General features: G+C 39.9%; 2 protein-coding genes and 1 non-coding gene across 10 annotated transcripts; 1 reads left to right on the forward strand and 2 right to left on the reverse strand.

The window, feature by feature from the left end:
• Nucleotides 1-1,458: 1,458 nt before the first annotated feature.
• Nucleotides 1,459-1,531, reverse strand: TRNAF-GAA (transfer RNA phenylalanine (anticodon GAA)). Its single transcript has one exon. It is a non-coding gene; the product is annotated as a tRNA-Phe (tRNA).
• Nucleotides 1,532-7,452: 5,921 nt separating this feature from the next.
• On the forward strand, nt 7,453-10,052 carry LOC103715435 (ammonium transporter 1 member 2-like). Its single transcript, XM_008803050.6, has one exon. The coding sequence runs from the start codon at nt 8,155-8,157 to the stop codon at nt 9,688-9,690; it is 1,536 nt and encodes a 511-aa protein (XP_008801272.1). The 5' UTR covers nt 7,453-8,154; the 3' UTR covers nt 9,691-10,052.
• A 4,140-nt stretch (nt 10,053-14,192) lies between these two features.
• LOC103715434 (Pentatricopeptide repeat (PPR) superfamily protein) lies at nt 14,193-19,519 on the reverse strand. Of its 8 annotated transcripts, XM_089929833.1 has the most exons (4): nt 17,259-19,519; nt 15,490-15,621; nt 15,194-15,289; nt 14,193-14,511 (listed from the first exon to the last, which is right to left on the reverse strand). In XM_089929833.1, exon 1 carries the CDS (start codon nt 18,957-18,959, stop codon nt 17,391-17,393), a length of 1,569 nt encoding a protein of 522 aa, XP_089785959.1. In that variant the 5' UTR covers nt 18,960-19,519; the 3' UTR covers nt 14,193-14,511; nt 15,194-15,289; nt 15,490-15,621; nt 17,259-17,390. The 8 variants fall into 8 exon arrangements, with proteins under 8 accessions (XP_089785959.1, XP_088575255.2, XP_008801270.4 ...); XM_088719129.2 differs by lacking the exon at nt 15,490-15,621; XM_008803048.6 differs by lacking the exon at nt 15,490-15,621 and having other exon boundaries at nt 15,194-15,299.
• Between the last annotated feature and the right edge of the window lie 992 nt (nt 19,520-20,511).

A 20,511-nucleotide genomic window follows, 5' to 3' on the forward strand; every position in this document is an offset into this window, starting at 1 on the left:
AGTGGCGATGCTAAACCTCTTCATGCAATTGTCATTTGAAGAATAATTTCTGTCAACTATTATAATAAATGCATAAAATTACGACCCTATTAGACTTAGATGGCTGCCCTCTATTGTTCTTTCTAGAAATATAACCATAACTAACCACATACCCCTTGCTTTCTTTGTAAGTATCTTGTCAACATTTTTTCTACTATGCGTACAATCAAATAAATAAGCCTTCATGACATATTTGCATAGACATTCATATTTGTCCATTCATAGATCATAAAAATTCTTGATAGTATAATTATTTTTGAAATTACTAATTTAGATTTCCTATTATTTTCTCATAATTGATGAATATGATGGTCATCTTTTGATCTCAATATGTAAATGCTCTAAAATATTATACTATATTATTGCATATTAAGGGTTTTGCTGCAAAAATCTAGAAAAAGAATAATTGAACATTTTACAAAAATACAAAAGTTAACAATTTTGTTAAAAAAATATGAAATATTAGATAAAATTTTAAAAGTAAATACATGAAACAGCTTGGTGCATCAAGCCTTTAACAAGTCATACGAAGGTGGAGACCATTTTATTGTGCAAGAATAGAATGTTTTTAAATGTACAAAAGTTAGAAGGACTTTTTTATATTAAATACACAACTTGCTTTTTGCAAAATATATAAATTTTAAGAAGTGGTAGAGACCGCAACTAATCTTCTTGCATATTAAGTATTTTGTTGCAATTTTCTTATTAAAATACAAAAGTGTAAAGAACTTTTTTTTTGTGAAAACCTAAAAGTTAGAGATTTTTTATGTAAAAATATGCTTTTTTTTGCAAAAAATATAAAAAGTTTAATAAGCTGGTCGAGACTACTATGTTGTCGTATTGTAAGAGTTTTGTTGCAATTTTTTAGAAGTAGGAAGGTGGAAAGGACTTTTCAAAAAAATTACAAAATGAGAAGGACTTTCTTACAATATACTAAAGTTAAAGAGTTATATATAAAAATACAAATTTTATTTTTTTAAAAATAAAAAATATCAATGAAAATTATAAAAGTACAAAATGGTGTTTCAAAAATAGTCAAAATACAAAAGCAGAAAGAACTTTTTGTAAAAATATAAAAGTTAGGACATATATACAACTAGAAACGTTAAATATCTTTAAAATAAATGTAAAATATTAAAATTTTAATATTTAATATTAAATATTTTTTTAAAGTTCAAAGGTTAAAAAATCTTTTCTGAAAATTGTGAAAATAGCAGCAGGGATTTATATATATAATTATAATGGGTAAGTATTTTTTACATAAAACAAAAAATAGGAAGTGTTTTTTTTTTCATAAAGCAAAAACTAAAAAGTTTTTTTGATTTTTCTGCATAAAACAGTAAATATATAAAAAAATTAAAGATTGCTTTTTCTGTAAAAGAAAAAATAGGAAGTTTTTTATAAACAAAATAAAAAAAATGCGGTGAGCGTGGATCGAACACGCGACCTTCAGATCTTCAGTCTGACGCTCTCCCAACTGAGCTATCCCCGCGTGCATGTTTGAGTAGAACTTTATTAGTATTATTTAGCTTTAGTATTTCATTTTTATATTTTTTTTATGCTGCCGAATATCCGATCATATTTCCTTCATCATATCGTTAGCCTTGCTATTGATCTATATTTTCGTTGGTGTTTAGAAGATGAGGAGCTCCATTTAGAACCTAACAGTTATTGATGAAAGCTATGTATGATGAAGTGGAGTTGACGGTTCGTTTGATCAAGGTATGCTGCTTTTCTTTTATTGTTGTAACTTGTTACTAGACTTCTTCTGCACCATAATTTTATTTGCTTCCTCGATTCCATTTTCTTTCAAAATTTTGTTGCTTTAGAACTTCTGTGACCGTTCCTCCTATACTCTCTGTGTTCCTTCATTCTTTAATAAAAGCTGGTGATTAGGGCTAAGTTCGTCTCACTCTAATCTCCATTACAAACACAAAAAAAAAAAAAAAAAAAATCTATGACTGTTGCAAAGCGAAGATCTGGATGTTACAATATCCACAGTATACAAGATGACATCGACATGACGAACCCTAACACTAGTTGTCAAAAGATCAAAAATTTTACTACTGTGAATAGTTTAAAGCCCAACACAACCTCAAAACTTTTGAAATTTTAAATCTGATGTACTAGGGATATTTTCAGAATTTTCAAATTTTACTATCTTCATATAGACCTAGTTGTGCTGGTGACATCGCTTTGTTTACATCACCTGTTTCATTCTTCTGGCCTATCGCAGCTTACCATTTGCTGTCAGAAGTTTCAACTTGATGAGGATACAAACTCTTGGTACATTATGATTCTCAACTGAATCTTTGCTCTCTTGTGTGAGTCACAAGCCATGTTGTTTTATATTGTTGTGAAGGTGGTACTATGAGGATTCGTGCGTGCGTGTGTTTAATCCAACATCGATTATTTGCTAGGTAGATCTTGAGTACTTATACAGGATCAAGGAACTTAAATAATACTTTCTGACTAGTCATTTTGGATGAGATCTTAAGTTGTTACAATTGATATTAAAGCGGACCTTGCCCATAACCTATGTGGGGTAGGGGATACTGCAGCACAAATCCATTGCGGCTAACCACGGGCCGATCGTAGTCATTGCGATTAGATTTATATGGATTTGAACTCTTAGCCTGATGATGACGTCAGGACTTAAATGGAGAAAGTATATGAGGATTCGTATGGGCATATATTTAATCCCACATCGGTTATTTCCTGGATAGATCTTGGGTACTTATATAGAATCAAGAAACCCAAATAATACCTTCTAGCTAGCCATTTTGAATAAAGTTCTGTGTTGTTACAAGTATCTTCCAGCTATGGCAAACACCAAGTCGAATAATAGCTTTGATAGTTTTCAACTACCTACAAGTTGAAGAACCATGTCATGGACAGGTAAGCATAGATATATATCTTGTAGCACAACCTGATCTATGGATTCGAGCATCTAATTCGAATATAGTTTGCTGATTTTTTTCTTTTCCTTCATTCGCATATCATTGTGTACTGCACTATCATTATTATTTAACTTGCCACTATATGCAACCTTACATGTTCAGGCAGAAAACTAATGCTTAATAATTCTAAATTAAGTCATGTTATGGTACATGTCATGTGGCTACCAAATTGAGAGACTGGTTTCTCAAATCTTAATGGTCAAAGGAGTTAAGCTAGGGGTTCTGAATTCTGTGGGCGTTCTGAGCATTAAAGATATGAGTAGGCACGTTCTTATCAGACCAGTCTGACCTAATGGCTTGTTACAAGAAGGTGATAGATTTTTTGAAGAAGCCTGTGGCTGGAGACCTCATTTCTAGGACCACCAGTTACCAGAAAAGTGTTAAGAAAGATGTCTCACTTAAAAAAAGCATGGTATTATTTTTTTCGCTTTTCTTTGAAAGATGTAGCTGATGCTTGCATCCCATTTCTCTAATGTTATGGTCATAAATCATTTACGCCATCCATCTAATAGGTTGCTGATTTACCTCATATTAATTAGTTCCAGTTGGTATCATTTGAGCAAAGTTCCAGTTGGTATCTTATGAAGAATTAAACAACACACCCATAAAAAAGAGTGGTTTGCATGTAATCCAAATGGTTGAAATGTGTAGGGGATATGTCAACATATACAATTACTGAGCTATGTCGCTCGTATACTTCTATTTATCTTTTTCTCTCTCTAGACGAATAGGATTAATAGGAATGAAGGATGGCCCAAATTGGGAGTTTCACGCTAGCAAGCTTGGCGATCTATATAATAGAGTAGAACTTTAGTTCTTCGATTGATTACGAATGTGTAGTTAATGATTTTCAGAACATTGAAGATTATGGGTTTGGTATTATGATTGGATTTAGACGCTCTGAATTAGTATTGATTTATTTAATGGATAATGAAATTGAATTTTTATTATCGTATTGTATTTGAAATGGATTTAGAAAACTAAAAGTAATAATGGCTTCGTGTTATCGTGTGCTGTACTCCTTGGTAGCACGACCATGCTATGTTCTGAATCTGGGGGGTGACAATTATGATATCCGATGGGTGGTAAATTTGTGGGCGGAAGGGTGGACATTTTTTTTTGTCAATTAGTTTTGTGTATATCAAGGTAATAAGATATAACAACCAGTGTAATGGTGATGTCAATGCTTCATCTACCAGCTTTCCTATAAATGTCTCTGCCCAACAAAGTCAATTGTTTTTTGAGGTGATGGAAATTGTTGAGGAACGAGATAAGAAGAGTTGAATGGCGTTTAAGCTTTACTTTAAGCTCAATGTGAGAGTGGACTTTGAGATGTTGACGGTGGGCTCTCTTTGTTCACCATGTCGAGCCCCCGCATTGAATTTGAGCTTCTGCGGTGCAGAATAGAGGCAGAAATTTTATAATAATTTATGATTAACTTGTAATTTAGTAATCTTTACATGTGAGAGGCCATGGTTCGACCACGGTTGCTTGGGAACGTCTCTCTTCATCCTAGAAAACATTTTGTGAGATCCGGTTGAGCAAATCAAATGCCTTTATATTCTTTTTTCTAAAAGAAAGATGCTCAGAAAAAAGTTAAGTATTCACCTCTAAAAAGAGAGAAAGAGAGAGAAGTTAAATAACATGGAACAATTATGAAACATTTTTCTGCTGGTTTTCCTTGCAGAGTTGCAGTTTTTTCTCATGATTTCTATGCGCTGACCTAATTTTCTTCATTTTCCTTTTGTATTATTTTTGTTTTTAGTATTTTTGTGGGGTACAGATTAACTCCCATCTTGTGGTTTGCTTCTTTCACCTGCTCGCTCAAGTCTGAGAAATGGTGTCATAATTAAAATAGGAGAATTTGTTCAACGAATAGTTTTGTTCTTTTCAACGAATGCGTGCGAGGAACGAACAGGGAAATCAATTCAATATTTTTCTTATAGAAAAATATTTCTGAAAAGTTTTACGTCTAAATCAGTATACAAAAGATTCCTGCCACACTGGTAATACAACTCTTTCTCCTTTATCTCCTTTCATGGATATGAAAATCTTCTCTATCGTAAAGATATATAAAGATGGTTCCGTTCACCTATGAAACCTAATAGATGCCTTCAGTATCAATAGTTTTCTCAAAAATAAAAAATACTGTAGATATATATTGTTGAACAGAGTTGGACTCTCAAATAAGAATGAAAATGAACGACCGCTACAGTCGCTTGATTGGAAGTATCTCATTTTGATTTTAATTACAGAAAAAAATGCAAACACCCCAAATCCTCAAAATTCAATTTTTATTCTTTTTTAATATTTAAATATTATTTTAATTTCAATCACAAACCAAATATGCAGAAGTTATGATCACCCCAATACTTATTTTAATTCATTCTAATCCCGATACTAATTTTTATTTTAATCCTGGATCAAATGCATCCTAAATAGATAGAAATATTTATAAGTATTCTAAAAAATAATAATTCAGAAAATTTTTATTTTTTTATATATTTAAAATATTATGTGCATAAGTGCATACTATTTTTTTTTTTTTGTTTTATATGTGCAATTAAAGTAATGGTAGTTTCCCCCCTTCCAATGAATAAAGGGCACAAGAAATCTTGCTTTGAAACATGATATACGGTAAAGACAAAGCACTGCATCAAGGATTCTGATGGGACACTCAATAAATATGTGACGCTTCCGGCCCTTCTCAAGCTGCCAATGTTGACTTTGGTGATGGTGACCTCGGGCTGCGTCGAGCCTCCACAATGGTGACCAAAGCCGGATTCTTTAGTGCAAATTAGGAACCTCTGACCCTAAACACAACTTAGACCTTAATTAACTAAAATAAAAGAATTAGATAAAATATTGGTGGAGTTTTTTTTTTCTTGCCCAATGGTACAAAATAATACATAAATAAATAAATACCTAGATTTCGGTCGAAGTTTGTGATTGAGGAGGAGGTAGTCGGTACCACAGAGGTGGTAGCACAATTGGAACGGGATTTTATTTTCAACATAGTGATCCAGATTCTAAATACGCGGACGTCGATTAAATGCGGAAACCGGATGTCGCCCGTCTGGTTTATCTGTTGGGAGCGCTACTGGTCCTCTGGTACTAAGGTAGTACTGGAGTAATGTTGCGGGTTTGTCTATGCTGGTGGGGATGGTATGAGAAACTTTCTACCTGCATCGAACATTCTTTAGTGGAAGGGGGCTCTGTGGGGGCTGCTACGCAGGTGAGGTTAATCCCCCCTCCCTCCCTTTGCTAAAACTAAAAAAAAGGGAGGAGGTAGTCAGCCTATTAGGATTTAGCCCGGTACTGAAAGGAGTTCAGTTACTTGAACTCCGCAAAGGATATTCAGAATTTGATGCACCCTATCTCATACTAATGCATACACTTGGTTCAAGTGGGCATGATTTGGATCAAAAGGTGGAGATTTGGTCTCCTGCTCATCCTATGCGCCAGATCATACATGACTAATTCATGCAATATAGAGTTGGTGTATAAGGCTCTTCCGTTGGGGTGTAACAATCCAGGACCTCATCTAAAATGGCTACCTGAAATGTATTCTTTAGATTTCTTGATTCTATATAAGTACCAAGATCTATCCAGCAAAAAATTGATTGGGACTAAACACATGTCCGCACGGCTGTTACATTGGGTCAAGTAAGGTTAAAAGAATTTGATCATGGTTAGCTTGGAAATTTTCTCATCTTTCTTGGTTCACACTGTGGACCTGAGACTGACCAGAACAGGATGGTCCCTGATAGTATTAAATAAGCACGCACTTGCCCTCCTATTTTTGCAACGGCCAATGCGTGTTTGATCGAGTATTCGACGTCTTTCATGACGTAGGATTTTGCGGTCCAATATGGAATCCTCCTCTTATTTTATTTCGTTGAATAATAAGATAATGTATCAGCTGAGGCTGAAAGGGAATTTATTTCACTTTAATTTGAAATGGAGTTGGAAAAGTTGTCATCTCTAATGCTGGCCGTGCCTTCTATGGAAGTCTATAAGCCTATTTTTGGCTGGCGTTTTGAATGCGACCTATTGAAATCAGACTCAAATGTTTCATTTCCACCAGCTGAAATATTTATTGAGGCAGAGCTATACATTTCCTGAACACTAGCCAATTTCCATAGTCCACACTTTAGAGGCACCCATTTCCGAAAACAAAGTGCTGATATGAGGTATGGTTTCTCCAAGACAATGTCAAAAATTAAGAAACAGCTAAATCTGTAAAACTTCAAGGCATTTCTTGGACATGGAGAGGTTGTTCACAAAAAAAATTCAGCATTTGTGTAATATCAATTAATCCACAAAAACTTTGGTTTTGCTTTCGATGCTTGATATATGATACAAGTATACATCAAGGTTATATCGCGCAATCTCAAACTTCCATCTATGTTGAGATTTTGCCATCGGTTAGCAAGGTGATCACCATATTTTTCGCTTATTTAATAAAATACATCAGCATGTGATATTTATTTACAAAAGATGCATTTTTATTATTCATCTCATATATGTGGGAGGGGAAATAGAGCTAAGGAGGAGCGTATTTATCATAAGAGAGATCACATCCATCAATTCTTCTTTTCAGGAGATCACAGCCGTTGGAGCTTCCATCCTATCCATTGCACCTGTACATCATAACATGGATTCATAGCATAATTACTGTGGTCCCCATATTTTGAACCAATCAAAATCCGCCCCCCTTCGCACCCTGATTCCTGCTCCCATCCATCTCAACCGCTGAAATCACGCATGATTATAATAAATACTTAGCGTGATGCACCAACACTGAGCTGAATCTCTCCAGATTCCAACCTAGGGGAAACCCAAGTTCCATTGTCTCGCAGAAAATCCACATAATTTTTTTCCTGGGCGAGTCACTCACAACCAGTCTTGGTCATTTCATATACTCAGCCAATCAAAGAAGAGAGGCGGAAATCGGCATAGGTTAACTAAACACACAACGCTGCGAATTATACAGTCCCTCCATTACGATTGGAGCGGGGGCAGGAACCCTTGCCTGGTTTCTCCGCCCCCTTAGCCTATAAAACCGACCCCCCTAACCCTTTCTCCTCCGTATTCACTCCTCCCGCTTCCGATCCCTCCGACTCGATCTGTTCCCGAGACCGATTCGAGCGAGATGTCGAGCCCGTCGTGCTCGGCGTCGGACCTGGCCCCGCTCCTCGGCGGCGCCGGCAACTCTTCCGCCGCCGCGGCGGCGCAGTACATCTGCTCGCAGTTCGATACGATGGCGCTCCAACTCACCGACGCCGCCTCCGCCATCGACACCACCTACCTCCTCTTCTCCGCCTACCTCGTCTTCTCGATGCAGCTCGGCTTCGCCATGCTCTGCGCTGGATCCGTCCGGGCTAAGAACACCATGAACATCATGCTCACCAACGTCCTCGACGCCGCCGCCGGCGCCCTCTTCTACTACCTCTTCGGCTTCGCCTTCGCCTTCGGGGCCCCGTCCAACGGTTTCATCGGCCGCCACTTCTTCGGCCTCAAGCGCATCCCCCAGCCGGGCTTCGACTACTCCTACTTCCTCTACCAGTGGGCCTTCGCCATCGCCGCCGCCGGGATCACCTCCGGCTCCATCGCGGAGCGTACCCAGTTCGTCGCCTACCTCATCTACTCCTCCTTCCTCACCGGCTTCGTCTACCCGGTCGTCTCCCACTGGTTCTGGTCCACCGACGGCTGGGCCTCCGCCTCCCGCCCAGTCGGCAATTCGCTCCTCTTCCGCTCCGGCGTCATCGACTTCGCCGGATCTGGCGTCGTCCACCTCGTCGGCGGCGTTGCCGGCCTCTGGGGTGCCTTCATCGAGGGCCCCCGCATCGGGCGCTTTGACCACGCCAGCCGATCCGTGGCCCTCCGCGGCCACTCCGCCACCCTCGTCGTCCTCGGCACCTTCCTCCTGTGGTTCGGCTGGTACGGCTTCAACCCGGGTTCCTTCATCACCATCGACAAGTCCTACGGCCCGATCGGGTCCATCCACGGGCAGTGGTCCGCCGTCGGCCGAACCGCCGTCACAACCACCCTGGCGGGCTGCACGGCGGCGCTCACCACCCTCTTCGGGAAGCGCCTCCAGACGGGGCACTGGAACGTGATCGACGTCTGCAACGGCCTCCTCGGCGGGTTCGCCGCGATCACCGCCGGGTGCTCCGTGGTGGAGCCCTGGGCGGCGGTGATCTGCGGCTTCGTGGCGGCGTGGGTGCTGATCGGCCTGAACAAGCTGGCGGCGAAGGTGAAGTTCGACGACCCCCTGGAGGCGACGCAGCTCCACGGCGGTTGCGGTGCGTGGGGGATCATCTTCACGGGGCTGTTCGCACGTGAGAAGTACGTGAACGAGGTGTACCCGGGGCGCCCGGGGAGGCCGTACGGGCTCTTCATGGGCGGAGGGGGGAGGCTCCTGGCGGCGCAAATCGTCCAGATCCTGGTGATCGCCGGCTGGGTCAGCTGCACGATGGGCCCGCTCTTCTACGCGCTGCACCGCATGGGCCTGCTCCGGATCTCGCCGGAGGACGAGATGGCCGGGATGGATCTCACGCGCCACGGGGGCTTCGCCTACATCTACCACGACGACGACGACTCCGGCACCGGCCATGATGCCGCCGGGGGCTTCATGCTCAAGTCCTCCAACGTACGGGTCGAGCCCAATGCCACCAATCCGGTCTAGCCATGTCGTAATCCATTTCCAGTTTTCTCTTTTTCTTTTATTTTCTTGCTTGATATATTACAGTAGACTCTCACTCTCTTTGGAAGGCACCCCCTCGCCCCCAAAAAAAAAAATAAAAAAAATTGTAATATATACAGGGGCATGGAGCTTGTTTGGTCAACGTGATGGGTGGGTTGGTGGCAATTGGGTGATGGTGCTTTTCATTTTATTTTCTTCTCATGTAGTGGGCTATAATTATTAGAATTATCTGCGTGTTTGCATAGAAAAAAAATGGTATGGAGGGGATGACAAGTGGATCGTGATAAATTGATCATGGTGATGATGAATGATGATCTTGTCTTCTGTCTTTCCGGTTGCTTTCATATGCTCTTTATCCTTTATGGACTTTGATGTGTTTTGATGCCGATTGGATTATGACTTTGCACCACTCTCTGTATCTCATTTCTCTTTTTAAATTTGGTTATTAGAATCAAGTTCGGTGCTCAACAAAATGATAGATGGATTCAGAATTTTTTTTAAAAAAAAATTAATTGCTTGGTTCAAGATCTAAAAGTTAGCAGAAATAGAGAACCAATTGATTTAATGGCGAATATATATAATAAATATGATAAGAGGAGGAGAGATTTTAAGTTTTAATGAAGGGAAAAGAGAGAGAGAGAGTAACGATAGAGCGGAAGTAATAAGAAGGCACGTGTTTTGCGCGTCCAAAATGAGCATCCATGGCAAAGGAGCGACTTTTAGAATCTCTTTTGAACCATCAAGCATAGTAGAGGAGGAGGAGGAGGGGAGAGATCTGTTCGTGGATCAATTCTGGAAGGCGGAAGGGAAGGGTTGACCGGGGTTGGATTCTTCAAAGATTGCGGGCTGTGATAGTGTGATGTCCTTCTCTCTCTCTCTCTCAACGACTCACGTACTAGGAACTTGGAATGGCCCCACCATCAGGTAATAAGTGGATCTGAAAAGCTTTTTTTATTTAAACTCATCTCTACCATTAATTTAAATTTCCCTATATGACCTCATTCGTGTTGATCTAAGTTTTCTATATATATATATATATATATATATATATATATATATATATATATATATATATATATATATATATTGATTTCGCTGCTCCACGGCATCTTTAAATAAATACTACTTATGATAATCAGCAATAATACCGATGAGGTCTTCCAATATTTTGATTTACTATGACCAGCTACATAGAAAATCATCCAATTTTCTGCTTTACGAAACCTAATATATTGCCCTATTAAATTTCCTCAAAATATGCTTCACATAAATAAATCAATGCTGTATTTAATCCTCGAGATATCTATCAACAATGGATGATTAGATTTTTGATTATGAATTTCCAAAGTGATTCAAAAGTTGACTGTTCTCGGACCCGCAGCCTTTAATTCATCCAATGGGACTCTTATATGGAATCACCTCCACAAATCTATTATTCTTCACACTGTCATTGGAGCTCATTTTTAAAACAATTAGATACTCTTTTCATAATTTGCATCAATACCATACAGAATTTAGAAGAATTTCCACTCGATTCCGCTAAAAATCCAATCTGCATCTATACCCAAGATCCAAAAAGGAAATTCGGGAAAACAGTTCTCATGGCAATAACGTTCAAGCCGTACAGATTTTAAACTCAATTAAAACTAAGATTTCGTTACCTACAGGACGGCAACAAACGAGGAAGAAAAAAAATGGAGAACATTCTATTCGCGATCTCGGTTTCAAAATCTGTTTCGACATCAGTCAATCTAGCGTTGTTCCGAACGGCTCTTTCTTTGTGGCCTGCGGCGACTAACGAGAAGTCTTCTGGCCTGACTTTCCTGACGGCTGTCGAGTGCCAACCATACCGATATCTCTGACAAGATAAGGAAGCGTGAGCCTTTGAAAATCTCGGCCAATAAATATTGAAGGAATTGAGGTTTACAAGATCTTCGATTAATATAACAAACACAAGCTGACCTCCATGTTTAACAGATGATTTGCTTAACTAATAACTAAAATATTAATTTTAAATATTGAAAAATAAAAAAAATATAAATATTTTTTTAATGAACACCTTCTAAATATTTAAATTTGCGTGAATACCCTCTTAAATTTATATTTATTTCTGTACCTCATAAAACACTATTTTTGCAGAAATGCCCATATTTTAGTCATTTTAATTTGAAACCGTTAAAAAATTAATGATGTTAGATGATGTAGGTACATATGCAAAAAATAAAAATACAAAAAGAGAAATAGCAAAATAAGTGTTCCACGAGGATATATATGTAAATATTAATTTTGGATGGATATTCATACAAAATACGATATTTAGGAGGGCATTTATACAAAAGACCTTATTTTTTTATGCCGTAGCCACTGACATATTGTATTATATCAATGTGATTTTTCCTTTTACATTGCATGATATTTGGATTTACATGAAAAATTATTACTTTAAGACGAGCGATGACAATGAATGCACTTCCTTATCTTAGAAATGCACACATATCTTTTTATATAATTATAAAAACAAAAAATGTAATGGTGTTAATAAATTCAAAAAGCACTAATTCAAAAGTTCTTCGGATCTAAATCCGAAGTAGTCTCGTAGCAGCCCGGATGGAGCCACGAAGATAAGAGATGTCAAATAGTAATGTTCAAAGCCAAAGCCACCGCCGACAGTCAAACAGTCGTCATGTAAAGAAGAAGTCTAATGAGCAATGGAGGGCAAAATTGGCCCAATATGTTTTCTTCTAAATTTTTGTTTAATGGATACTACCCTTCCAGTGGCCGTCCATACCAATCTCTCGGTCATGGGCTTGTGGGGTAGTAGAATGGTAAGAATCCTCTCAACCAGCTAGAACCTGAAGGCCCCTCTAATCAGCTCCTCATTCTACCTGCTCTTGCCAGAGATAACAAGGTCACTGACCGAGAGCCCTACCAACCTTGCCAAATCAACCACCATCGGTAATCAGCTCAACAAATATTCGACCATCCATCTATTTTTCAGAACCGTCTCCAAACAGCCTAACTAATCTATGCCCAAACTGTCGGTGTGTCAGTGTATGCGGTCTTGGTTACTTCATGTTATTCTTCGATACCGACACCAAAGCCGCCAACGACGGTCAAACAGTCGTCACGTAAAGGAGAAGTTTAATGAGTAATGGAGGGCAATATTGGCTCAATGCGTTCCCTTCTAAATTTTTGTTGTTTTGCAGTGCATGAGACCTTTAGACACGCACTTCTTGTCCATTAGCGGATGATACGTTCCTTCGTACTTTCTACGAGCCAGTTGACAAGCCAACCTAATCATCATCTTCTGGTGATTCCTACAATGATGCAGGATTGAAAACCATTGTCACAATGACCATACCACTTTCCAAAAGGCATGCCACTGCACCAAAATGGGCACGCGTGATTTATATTTCTTCTTTCTTTAGGAAGATGATGTTGTTTATAAGCACTGTCTTGAGCTATTACACCCTAAAAGGTGTCGCATGAACTTTTTATTATATAAATCGATGAATGGCACTTCTATCTTTATCTTCTGCACTTTCTCGTGTTTCTGTAAAAAAAAAGGCAAGGCTTAAACTAAGCTATGTGTATATATTATAGATAAAGTATTTATAAATGTGTTTAGGATATATAGGTGAAAATTGATTATTAAATTTTTTTAAGAGAAAAGGGAGATCTATCCATTCTATAATTACCTAGATCAAAGCAGCCGGTTATATTCATAACAACATGTGAGTGAAGGATTTTAAAATCTACAGTGCATTAGAAAATATATTGGGTAAAAGTAGGTAAAAAAATAAATATTATTGAGTGAGAAAAATGGAAGGAGATCCATCCGCAATATGTTATCTACTGCTAGTACTTAGGATGTACTATCCAATATTCAAACCTAGAATATATGGTTGCTCGGTAAAGAGTCATGACTATTTAAGACAGGTCCCAGCTCATGACTACACAACATGAGAGCCATAATACACCCTGGACTCCATCAAATGCCTTGAGCTTTGCATATCAAGAGAATTTTTGCATGGATCTTACCAGAATCATCTATACAAATGCGTACATGTGAAGCACCTCTCCACTTTGAGAATATTTGGTTGCTTGACTAGAAATAATATGAGTAAAAAACTGAATAAGTTCAAGGCATCATCGCCTTTATAATTAGGAGTCCCACAAATCCCTGATTTGGCAGCTCAAAGGAGCATTAATGCTAACTTGCTGCTAATTTCATGCTAAAAGAAAGGTGACAGAAGGAAATTTTTGAAATGAGTTTCAGATGAAAGAGAAAGTAAGCCTCCATTTCAAAATGTATGCTTTTACAAATGTAGGATTCTGGAGTTTGTTTAGGTAACATATAATTGATCGAGTTGAAATCAGGCATATTCTGAGATCTGAGACAACGTTGCCATCAAATTATTCATATGGCTAAACCGATCCAAGAAGTTAAACAAAAGAGTTCAAGCTTCTCATAAGAAGAGAGGTGATATAAGAATTATCAACATGATAGCACAGTTAAAGACAGTAAAATTTAGAGATTCATGACATATCATGTCACAGAAAAGGAAGGGTGGGGTAGAGATTAAATTAAAGGATCATAAAAGGGAGAAATAGTCTCAATGGAAGTGCTAAGATTGACAAATTCTAGAGACAGCTTCCACATCCCAAATTATGTTGATACTCCATCAACAAGTACATTTTTGTTATTGCCGCATATAAGAGGCTACAGCACAGTGCCGCCTTAATACCTGACCTATTTTGTACCGATGACCCTTCCAAAACCAGCTCCTTCAAAAACAGACCCTGCCAAAACCAGCAACAGATATCAGCTGTATCAGCCTTTTGAATGCTATGAACTGAATCTCTAAAATTTCAACCAGGAATGTTAAAGATGGCAAGGATTGTCTGGTTTGTGGCCCTAGCACCAAAAATGTTAACATCGTTTTGAATTGCTGCAGAGTCAATAGGGTTGAGCAACCCAAAATGCACTCATCAAAACATCCTAAATAACCAGATATAAAACTGCAAAATAATCAATAACTTATGGAATGATCAATAGATCTTAATAAGATTGTACCTGCAAGTGTTCACCATTGTTACTTGTGATCAGATTTATTCTGGAGATTGTCTGGTTCGTTGCCAAGCACAATGATTACTCATGTACTTTTGGATTTACACACAGACAAAACTTCATTGGATTAAAGGTCTCAGGACTCATTGCATACGCCTTGCTTCATATACTTATCAAAAGATATTCAATGGTAAACCGGAAAAATGTAAAGCTGATGATTTCTAGAGGAAAATTTCGATGATTAACATATCTAGAGGTGTTCAAATCGGTTCCTCCATCTTGTTTGTACACCAGAGGACTATAATATGAAGATTGCAAGCAAAAGAAGGTAGAAGGCCCATAACACTTCAAGAAGGCATTTAATATTAGCAGATAAATGTTCTGAAAAAACATATTAGCAGATAAATAAATCACCTGGTGCGTAAATTTTAGTGGCTTCTAATTTCCACAAAGAAACTCAAAAGGCCTTTGTCACCTTTCCCAATTTCAGATCCAGATGTGCTTATCAGACTCTGATGCCCTACAAGAAAACATAAGTTAACATTGCATATTTCACTGTCTACTTTGTTATTGATATAGCATACATACAGGATTTCAGAAGTTAGTTATTCCAGCACTTATTTCAATTGCTTCTGTAATTATTATTGTGAGGAAGGGATGAGAAGGAAAGCATTATAAATAAAGTGCACAACAGCGAAAGAATATAGTACACATTATAATTGCCAACCAGCTACGGTGTGTGAAAGCTACTACAGAAGTTATGAGACACGAGTGCTTTCAAAATATGTCATGTGGCAAGCTGGAAAGAACAAGTAGATGTCTCCCCTGGCCAAAGACTGACCCTACAAAAACCACAAAATGTGATGTTGCTTAATCCTGCAGCTCCCATGTAGATGATTATTTTTAGAGAAGTCGTTTGATTCATAATACAAGATGCGACGGAACAAAACCATTCCATTGCTCCGCTTCAGTTTACATCTCAGAAGAAATTGGTTTATGTCCTTTCAGGAAAAACAACTGTATCTGGCTTATTCATTGTGTAGACGCTGCCCATACTTCATGACCAAGTAAAACCTAAACCTAGCAAAGGCTCTAAAATCACATGTTTTAACAACAAATGCACATTTCTCATGGAAGTAAAAGATGCTGCATCAACAAACACTTAAGGGTCAACTTGATATTGAATTTCCTGTCCCTTATATGAATATAGAGAATCTGGGTTCCAGAAAAGATTGCATAAGCACATAAAAATTGCAAATTAAGTATTATAACAACAAGACGTTTTCTTAGTAGGGAAAATAGATAGAGTTACATTTAAACAAAAATTCATCTAATTCATCCACTGCAAGTTCAAGACCCAAACCCTGAGGGCTAGTAACAAAGCTACAGGATAAAACATCAAATTGCTACTATTTGGCAATATTGAAATTTGACAATGAGACACCACAGATTAGTATGAGCACAGTAATCTAATTGATAACCCCACTTTCTTCAAATTAATCTCAGATGTTAACAAGCATGAAGGTAGTATTTTATTCTGACACATTTGGACAAAATACTTATGATTTTCATCTATGAACTTACATCATGCGTGGAAGATCATTAATGAAAGTAACCAAATATTTAAATTAGATGTAACAGGATATTCCAAGGGTTCCAAGCATTCGAACAGGCTGCAAATGATTTAGCTATTGCATTCGTCCTCTAGATGAGAAAATAAGACTCCATTATGCTCATTCATTCAAGTTCTTCATAACATAATATCGAGACTTCTGAAGCAGTCACAGTGCTATTTCATGCAGAAAGCACCATTCTGCAATGCAGTTCCTGAAATTTCCTTCTGTAGGAAATACAGCCCAGCAAGGTAATGAATTGCCTGCTTCAAAGCTTCTTCTTCCTTTTTTACTTATTTCTTCTTTCAAACTGAAGTATGAAAATTGGAAATCCAATGTTGTCCTTGCAGACAACACAAAAAATGAGTATGTAGATACATTCTATATGCAAGTATGATTTTATGCATGTCCTAATGTGTGTGGGTATGTGTATATTCACTCTGATGCCATTAACAAGTATGAGGCAGCTATAGAAGACATCTATAGAACAGTAGTTCTATCACTCTCGTCATTGGTCTACAGGTAGCTATACTATTGTAGCTGTATCAGGAAACTTCTAACCAAGCTTATCTAGAGAACGAGGTGATTCTGATTCGCCCACTAGATGACAGATCAAAGGATTGAATATGAGATTAAATGGAGCTGATAAATCAGTGTCTTACAATATTGGACATTTAATTACTTGTTTGGTATATTTTATACAAATGATTTTCAAGGTGTTGACAGCTTCAGCTAGTCCAGAAAAAAAATTGTATCATCAAAAAGCAAACTACTCTCATCACTGAATTGTTCTTCTATCTGATGATGTTAGGGAGTGTCGATCACTCAATTAACAGAAGTTGGTGAGCAACCCATCGAGAAGGTACCTGTAAGGCAACTGGAGATATAGATCACAAAATTGTAACCTGAGCTGATACCAAGCAGTTAAATCTGGTTCTACAAGGTCCTGACTTTAGGCACTGAAGAAAAATACATTGATCCAATATTTTCACATCTCCTCATGCTTCCATCAATCCAACCAACAAATCTAGGACCTTATAAATCTCCTCGGCTTCAGGATGGAGCTTATCACCAGAATAAAACCGGTGAACTTTGCTATCCACCTCAATCCAACTGCATCCAGGCAACTTCTTCCCTCCCCACTCCTTCAACATCTTCCTGACATTCCCCACCTCTCCCCATTTACCACATTCACTGTATAAGTTTGCCAACATAACACCATAATCAACATTATTCGGGTCTATCTCCAGCAGCTTCCTAACTGCCAATTCTGCTAACTCTGTATTCCCATAAACTCGACAGCCATTGAGCAAGGATCCCCACACAACTTCATCTGGCTCGATTCTCATCCCCCTCAAAATCTCCATTGCATCTTCAAATCTTCCAGCCCTACAAAGGAGGTCAATGACACACCCATAATGCTCGATCTGGGGTTCAATCTGGTAGTCCTGGCTCATGGACTTGAAATAAGCGAGTCCTTCATCGACCAATCCCCCATGGGTACAAGCATTCAAAAGCCCCACAAATGTGACCTCGTCGGGCTTGATGACCTCAAGCTCCATCTCCTTAAATGTCGCGATCGCACTCTCACAACGCCCATGAAGCGCAAGACAATTGATCATAGAATTCCATGCTGTCAAACTTTTGTCAGTCAACATACTGAAGATCCATCTCGCTTCCTTCAAGCTCCCGCATTTCCCATACATATCAATCAGTGCATTTGAGACAAAGGGACTATGACCCATATGGCTCTTGAAGATATACCCATGCACCCATTTCCCAAGCCGGAGCATTCCAAGGTGGCCACAAGCCGAGAGCAAGCACGACACAGTTGTCTGATTCGGCCGGGCCCCCTCCAAAACCATTCTCGCGAACAGCGAGACCGCCTCAGAGAAGAGCCCGTTCTGGGTGCACCCGGCTATCACCGCATTCCACGATGGCACATCCCTCTCGGGCATCTCCTCGAATAACGCAATGGCATTGCAGATCTTCCCAACCCGCCCGTACCCGGAAATCAAAGCGGTCCAAGAAACCACATTTCTCTCAGGCAATTCATCAAACAGCAGTCTTGCAGTGTAAAGATCCGAGAATCTAGAGTACGCATCGAGGAGAGAGGTCTGTACCACGGTGTAACCATCGAAACCGGTTTTCAGAATACGTGAATGCACCGATCTAACCAGACCAAGACTAGAGGAATCCGAGCAAGCTTTCAAGACATGGGGGTAGATGAATTCGTTGGGGCGAGAGCGGGCGCGGCGGAGCATGAGGTTGAATAGGTGGAGGGCGGAGGCGGAGTCGGAATGGGAGGAGTAGGCGGTGAGCATAGCGGTGTAAAGGTAGACGTTGGGGAGTTGGAGGCTGTCGAAGATGAGACGGGCGTAGCGGAGGTCGGCGAGGACGAGGGCGCAGAAGCGGACGAGCTTGAAGGAGTAGAATTGAGTCTGGCCATGGCCGGTGGCGATGAGGAAGGCTTGGAGTTGCTTGAGATGATTGAGATTGGCGCATTTGTCCAGGAGGGACAGGATGTGCTTGTTGAAGGTAGGCCGAGGGTCGGGGTTGGAGGGCATCAATATCAGCTAAGCGGGTGGCCGACCGCCCACATAGATATTCTGCTGACGTTTATAATGAAGTGATCTACCTATTCTTACCCCGGCAAAAAGAAAAAAAAAAAAAAACCCTGTTACCTTTTTAAAAAGTATTATAATACAATATTAAGATAATCATATGATATATTTATGTAAATAGAAACATGTTATTGCAGAATTTTTTTGGATTTATTCGAACACGAGAAATGGAATCAACCAGAGATCGTATGATTGCCCCTAATTACTTTAGATTAGAAATATTAATCTCCACCTTCTATCCTATATCCATTTCATCTCTTGATCTGATTCTAACTTGAATGGAACAAAAAGAAACAAGAAAAAATCCCTCTGTTCATCTGACCAGGCGGGTAGAGGTACAGAACGATGAATTGCATACTTGGGCGCTAGTGATGGTCCAAGCAGAATCAGTCAGCAAAAACGATCGATAGACGATCCCCTTTCTCGAGTTGCAAGCCTGCAACCAAAGCCATCCTCACCTCACCCCCTCCAGCCCCCAAAGTAGCCCAAAGTCGCAAGAAGTGATACCAATTAGGGGTGACAAAATATAACCCGACCCGCCAACTCGACCCGTATTCGACCCGCCATAAACAGATTTGGGTTTGGCCTAAACAGGTTCGGATAGTTAAATAGATCGACCCGTTTAACATATTTATTAATTGGGTCTGATATGGGTTTTAAATATCTGACCCGTTTAACCCGTTTAATATATAGGCCATGCTTTTTTTATTATCCAGAAGAACAAGTACCTCAGGCTCTCAGCCCAACGGATCCTTGAAGAACCGAATCAAAGGCAAACCCTAGGTGGAAATAAAAACCTTCTCGGCTTCTCCCCTCGTTCCCCTCGCTCCTTGCGCTGGCCTCCTTCGGACCCCCAGCCATCCCCAAATCCTCTTGCCCTCCACCATGGATGACGTCTGTGAGGGGAGGGAGTTCTCCTTCCCTCACCAGAAGGAGCGCATCCTCCAATGGTGGAAGGAAGTCGCCACCTTCGAGATCCAGCTGAAGCGCACCGAGTCCATGCCCGAGTACATCTTCTACGACGGCCCCACCTTCGCCACCGGCCTCCCCCACTACGGCCACATCCTCGCTGGCACCTCGAACTGATCCCAAATCGAAGAAGAAATCTATCTTCAAAACCCTACCCCAAAGAAATCCCCAAACCCCTGCTCTCGTGTAGTGATTCCTTTCGTCTTCTTTCCCTGCGATCGTTGTTCTGAGATGGCGGCGAAGATCGGAATGATGGATTCGAGCTGTCGCCAAGGACGAGGCCACCTCCTTCACGGGCTCCTCCCTCGGCCCCTTCAAAGACTGCAACAAGGCCGCGCTCCGTGGCTCGGCTCCTTCGGCTCACGCCCAATTCCACCACCACCGACTCTTCTGCGGCCGCTATCCCGGATTTCCGCCACCGTAGAGATCCCCGCATCGTCGATCTCGCTTCCTCCAACTCCCCCAACCCTCCAATCTGAGTGAGACCTCTCCACCACCGACTCTTCCACGGCCGCCATCCCGGATT

Source organism: Phoenix dactylifera, chromosome 3 (assembly GCF_051530095.1).
Source record: "Phoenix dactylifera cultivar Ajwa chromosome 3, Ajwa_hap1_PhDact_Kaust_v1.1, whole genome shotgun sequence".
Taxonomy (NCBI): Eukaryota; Viridiplantae; Streptophyta; class Magnoliopsida; order Arecales; family Arecaceae; genus Phoenix; species Phoenix dactylifera.

Bases quoted from the DNA above. Each gene is read 5' to 3' on its own strand.
- LOC103715435 (XM_008803050.6), top strand. From the start codon at position 8,155: ATGTCGAGCCCGTCGTGCTCGGCGTCGGACCTGGCCCCGCTCCTCGGC.
- LOC103715434 (XM_088719129.2), bottom strand. From the start codon at position 18,959: ATGCCCTCCAACCCCGACCCTCGGCCTACCTTCAACAAGCACATCCTG.